Here is a 5,527-nt window from a genome sequence, read left to right on the forward strand (position 1 = left end):
AAGTTAAAGTGTTCGAAGAACAGAGCCCACCTCGCATGACGGGGATTGAGTTGTTTGGCTGCTTTGATGGTGATGAGGTTTTGGTGATCGGTCCAGACTAGAAAAGGGGTGTCAGGGCTTTGCAGCCAGTGTCGCCACTCCTTGAGTGCCCACCTGACTGCCAGCAGCTCACGGTCCCCCACTGATGTTATCTAAAACAGGACGGGTTGGTTCTGGATTCGAGGTGGAAGACGGGTAGGGCTGTGGCAGAAGACAGTGGCGATGGCAATGTGCTCCCCACTCCAACACCACGCCTGATCACCAGGAAAGATGTGGTTCATGGAGAGACAGCCAGGGGAACCCGAGGTGGAGTGGTGAGGTTATGATGGTGGTAATAAAAAAACTTCGGTGCGGTGGATCGCAAAGAGGCAGGTAAGTTCCCTCCGAGTTACTCTGCAAACCGGCGTGAGCCGCAACATCGCGTTAGGGTACAATAGAAGACGGGACAGGACGAGAGGAAGGAGTTCAGGAGAAATGGATTCGATCAGGGCAGGAACGGTCTTACGAGGTGGCGAGGAGAGAGGAGCCGAGTTGTGAAGAGGCATGTGAAGAGGTTACTCCCAGTCATATGATGGAACTAAATACAAAATGATTTTCAGGTTAACAAGTTAAGCACATATTCTTTATGGCTGGTGTGAATCTTGCCTTGTCGTGCCAACCCTAATGAGAGGAATTACATGTGTTAATGCTCATATTAGGTAAGATGAACCTGTGAACAGTAAAGACTGAGACATCTGAGGAAGTCTGCACTGCTAATTGGATGCCAGAGATAAGGTGCCATGTGGACTGGTTAAATACATTTTGCTGTGGTGTGTTCAAAACGGCAAGGGCAATCATGTTTTGACGTGTTTAAATGACATTTTCACAAACTTGCTCAGAAACATGTTGTATTGTCATCATACCCAGAAGAGAGGTATTTTTACATGGGAGGTGGTAGTCTAGTGGGTACACACTCACCTATAAACCAGAAAACCACAAAGTCACAGGTTTAAACCCCACTTACTCTCATTAGTGATGCCAATCTACCATTGTGTACGTGATCAAGACACTTAACTGACTTTTAAATACTGATTATAAGTCACTGCTAAATGCCGATCATGATAATTAAATATTTTACACTGCCCCCTTTAATTCACAACAGCACCATGTATTTTAAATCAACAAGAGATAGTTTCCTTTTGAAATCAATAATCTATCTATATATCCATATATCTATCTATCTATCTATCTATCTATCTATCTATCTATCTATCTATCTATCTATCTATCTATCTATCTATCTGTCTGTCTTGTCTGTCTGTCTGTTTAGCTAGAAAAAAACACAGGATAAATATTATTTTGGCTCTTGGATACAAAGTAATGTGCACAATGAATTATTTTAAGATTAGAAGAACATATCAGGTTCAATATTTCTGGATTTAATAACCAATGTATTTAATGGCATTTGTCTTGCTATACATTTAATCAAACTGCGGCCCTGGACCCTAGTTCCGGTAAGGATTGCGTAAGCAGATGGGCGTGGCATGAGTCCGTGACGTCAGCAGCTTCGCTCGCGGGAGGGGCTATAAAGATGTTTTCGCTTCCAGCCACCCTGCAGTCGCCATTTTGAGAGCAGTGTAGCGTTTGGTTGACGAGCCTGCTGGTGACGTGAGCTGCGACTCTGCTAAACGATTACGAGAAGTGAAATCAACATCACACCAAACCCGTTATCATCCGAAAGGAAAGAGAATCTTATCGTATGTCCGCTATCCAGAACCTCCAAACTTTCGGTAAGGAGACGCCAACCGAAACCGAACACGGCAAGGGCGGGATGGGGGAAGGGCGAAATATTTGCGGAGTCAGGCTAATGTGCTTGATGTTTCTCCCTTATTTAAGTGATCGGTTTTTCTTTTGTTTCGTGCCCTGGATTTGGCTTATAAAATCAGTTAAAAGCACTAACGTTTAGTTTCGCACGCTCTCGCTAAGTCCTTTTCAATCTTATTATCGAGGGCGACGGGACGTTCGCTAATTATCCTAGCTGCGCATTTACTGCCGACCTAAGGACTGAAAATCAAATAATTTTGCTTAATCTCGACGTTGTTGTTCACCATTTGTCTTCTCTGTTGGGCGCCGTGTTTTCGACGCCAGTTTTAGGCTTTATACTTCGCCCTTGTCGTCGAATGAGGCATTAATGGGCTAGCTCGCTAACGTTAGCCTGTCAGATCTGGCAGCGCATCAACTAGCTTTAGGCGCTATATTTAGCCAGGTGGCCGTTTGCGCAACCATCTCGAAATCTAATCGGACCGAGCGATGGCGCCGCTCCTGTGGCCGCGGCACTGGGTAGCCGACGTGCGCTTCCCAGCGCTAATGGCAGGGAACAGGGAACGCCATAGGAGCTCCTCGAGCCATTTTGTTTTTCAGCTGAGCGGCCGTTAACATGGATAACGTCGAGTGACACACAATGGACGTTCGAGCGGTTGATCTTAATTGTTAAAATGGCACCTCAACGGGCTGAATTTTATTTTTAGCATGTAAGTTTATGTATGTATAGGTCGCGTCTTTTTTTTTTTTTTTTTTTTTTTTTTTTTTCCCCCCTAATTGCCTTAAAAAAAAAATCTCCCTTTGTACCCTTAGACCCCTTTGCTGATGCATCTAAGGGTGATGACCGGCTCCCAGCAGGGACTGAGGACTACATCCACATAAGAATCCAACAGCGGAACGGAAGGAAGACGCTGACCACCGTCCAGGGCATATCTGATGACTATGACAAGAAGAAGCTAGTCAAAGCCTTCAAGCGGGTCAGTAGGGGGAAGAGTCTGCAGTTCAGACATCACTGTTGTCTGTGGATGCTGATGGTGTTGTGTTCCTCTTCAGAAATTTGCCTGCAATGGGACTGTGATTGAGCACCCGGAGTATGGTGAGGTGATTCAGCTGCAAGGTGACCAGCGCAAGAACATTTGCCAGTTTTTGACTGAGGTATGCGTGGGGCTTCTTGGAAGATGTCTTGTTTTTATTTATTTTGCTAGCAGCCTGATCTTCAGATTGTGTAACCTCTTTGTACCTTCCCTCAATAGATTGGGCTGGCGAAAGAGGAGCAGCTCAAGGTCCACGGGTTCTAGAAGCTGCTGCCGCCCTCCCTCACACTCTTCCCTCCTCCCCAGACTCCATCACTTAACCCTGTGCTGCACCCCCTGCAGCTCCTCCCTAGTTGATTACCTCTGAAATGAGACTCTTAACCAGTTTGGTACCCTTAACACAGGGGTCAGTCCAATGCAAACACGGACAGATGACTCTACAAATGATGCGGGATGAGTGGTGACCCCTCCCATTTATTATTATTATTTTTTTTCTCTTCTTTTTAAGTTGACTACCTTGTGCTTTCGCAAGCGCAGTTCCATGTAACTTTGTTGTACAAAACATGTTTCAATAAACTTCATTTGACAACACAGAATTCTGTAATGGTGGGTTGTGGGGACCAGGAATCCACAGATTTGCAATTTTTTTTTTTTTAAAGAGTGAAATGTTGAGTGGTTGCTTGCCTGATGTTTAATCCATACTAAAATGAAACTGCAGTTTGCTTGAGGTGTGAGCTCACCCGCTTCAGGGTAACATTTGGCGTGCCATTTTGCACCAAGCATGGTGGCCGCATCTCAGCTTCTGCATGTGCTTTTCCCCCCTTTTTATTTTTTATTTTTAGAAAGCTATATGCATAATTTTCTAAACTTGTAATGCCATTTTTAATTTTCAGTGAAATAAATTATCCTGGACCTAAATTTGTGCAGTGTATAGTGGTGTTTTGAAGCCCTTCATTTGTTCAACATTTCAAAGCTTCTCTAGTGAGTTGAGGGTTTGATTTTTATTACTGGATCTTTATTTAAGATCTTAATATTAATGGTGATATTGAATTGTGTTGTGGCAACAAGCCTGTTTAATTTCCTTAATATTTTAGCATAAAAGCTTAGCATTGTAGCATTTGTGAGGCTGATTTAAAGTGCAGTGAATAATACTGCACTCAAGATAACTTTGGGTTAATTAGGTTAGACCATTTGCCTTGGTCAACATAAATTATAAATGACTTGCCACTATTGTACAAACACTATACTGTAATGTATCTAATTGAACTAGAGGAAAGGGAGAGTGTCTTGCTGTGAATTTTTCTTCCATTTTTGAAGTTGCAGAACTTTTTGAAATAAAAACTAAACCTATGCTAATTTTTAAAATATATTAATTTAATTTTGTATAAATGGTTTTGTTATAAGGCATGTTATAAGGCATGTTTTTATCTACTGTACTGTATAGAATCTATGTATGCCTACATGCGGCTCTACTGCTTGTAGAAATTACAGTAAGTAATGTTAAATCATTTTAAGACAATTTATTATGTACAAAACGGTGTCTGATTAAACATGATTAAAGCACATATTATATTAATGTATATTAATAGTACCTGAACAAGCACCCGGTGTCCCAAGACGGGCTCCAACAGCTGCAATCCTGAGTAGGATTAAGGGGTTAAAGATAATGAGTGAGCGTATTGGTCGACACTTTAGTCTATATGCACATATAATGTATTCTATACATTTTTGTTTGTGTTCTACATACAATTACAGATTCCTTTTCAATTATGAATTATTGTCCATAATACTTAAAATATGTCTGTCTTTCTCACAGTCCAAAAAGATACAGGTTAGATGACAGCTTATGCCTCAGGACATGTAAGAATCACTTCTGAATGTGAAAGATCTCTGCTGATGAGCAACGGTGGACCCTTTGCAGGCCATTGCCTGTATCTGCCACCAGTGATGTCTGTGGACAGTCTTAAGACCTTCTGGAGACGCTTTGCTCTCCTGACAGCTTGCAGGCATTGCTGCTTTTGTAATCTCTGAATGTCAGTTTGATCCACAAGGCTGAGATCACAAAGAAAAATGTTTTCTAAAAACTAAATAAAAAATTTGAAAAATTATGTATATTTAAAAAATCTTATTCCATGCTGCAGCAACATTAATCACACGAACTTACTGAATCATCCACATCAGCTTCTGTTGTGTAGATCCCCTCCAGTCTGAAGGGGTTAAGATCTGCAGGAAAAAAAAGCAGTTGCATTATGGGCCTGAATTATGAGGAGTAAAAATGGCATGACTCTCGCCGGGCTGAACCTCTACTGAGACAAAAACCACTAAGCACCTCTTTCATCAAAACCAATTATTTATTTCCTGTGAGAGTCTTCATAGGCTAACGTCGTTCTCTCTGAAGTTTTATTTTGTCCAGTTATTTAATTTTGTTCTTATATTTCAGTCCTGTTGATTTTCCATACTGACAGTCCTATCATGATTTACCACCATGGCAGGTTCCATGCACTATTCAGACCAAATATGGCTCTAATTGGTGCTTTTTGTCATAACCAAAGATGTTCTTTGAAGTCAGGTTTGCTCTTGGGATTGAAGGACAGAGATCATCCTTGCAAATGAGGAGAAGAAAACCTTTTGTTAGAGTGCCTCCAGGATCAGTC

At 41.8% G+C, this 5,527-nt stretch overlaps 1 protein-coding gene across 1 annotated transcript; it reads left to right on the forward strand.

The window, feature by feature from the left end:
- Window positions 1-1,613: 1,613 nt before the first annotated feature.
- Window positions 1,614-3,791, forward strand: eif1 (eukaryotic translation initiation factor 1). The gene is made up of 4 exons (XM_028985191.1): window positions 1,614-1,808; window positions 2,653-2,816; window positions 2,893-2,994; window positions 3,093-3,791. Exons 1-4 carry the CDS (start codon window positions 1,778-1,780, stop codon window positions 3,135-3,137), a joined length of 342 nt encoding a protein of 113 aa, XP_028841024.1. The 5' UTR covers window positions 1,614-1,777; the 3' UTR covers window positions 3,138-3,791.
- Window positions 3,792-5,527: the final 1,736 nt, after the last annotated feature.

This window comes from Denticeps clupeoides, chromosome 7 (genome assembly GCF_900700375.1).
Source record: "Denticeps clupeoides chromosome 7, fDenClu1.1, whole genome shotgun sequence".
Classification (NCBI taxonomy): Eukaryota; Metazoa; Chordata; class Actinopteri; order Clupeiformes; family Denticipitidae; genus Denticeps; species Denticeps clupeoides.

Bases quoted from the DNA above. Each gene is read 5' to 3' on its own strand.
- eif1 (XM_028985191.1), top strand. From the start codon at position 1,778: ATGTCCGCTATCCAGAACCTCCAAACTTTCG. The intron at 1,809-2,652 runs GTAAGGAGACGC...TTGTACCCTTAG, and splicing joins CCAGAACCTCCAAACTTTCG to ACCCCTTTGCTGATGCATCT. The intron at 2,995-3,092 runs GTATGCGTGGGG...TTCCCTCAATAG, and splicing joins TTTGCCAGTTTTTGACTGAG to ATTGGGCTGGCGAAAGAGGA.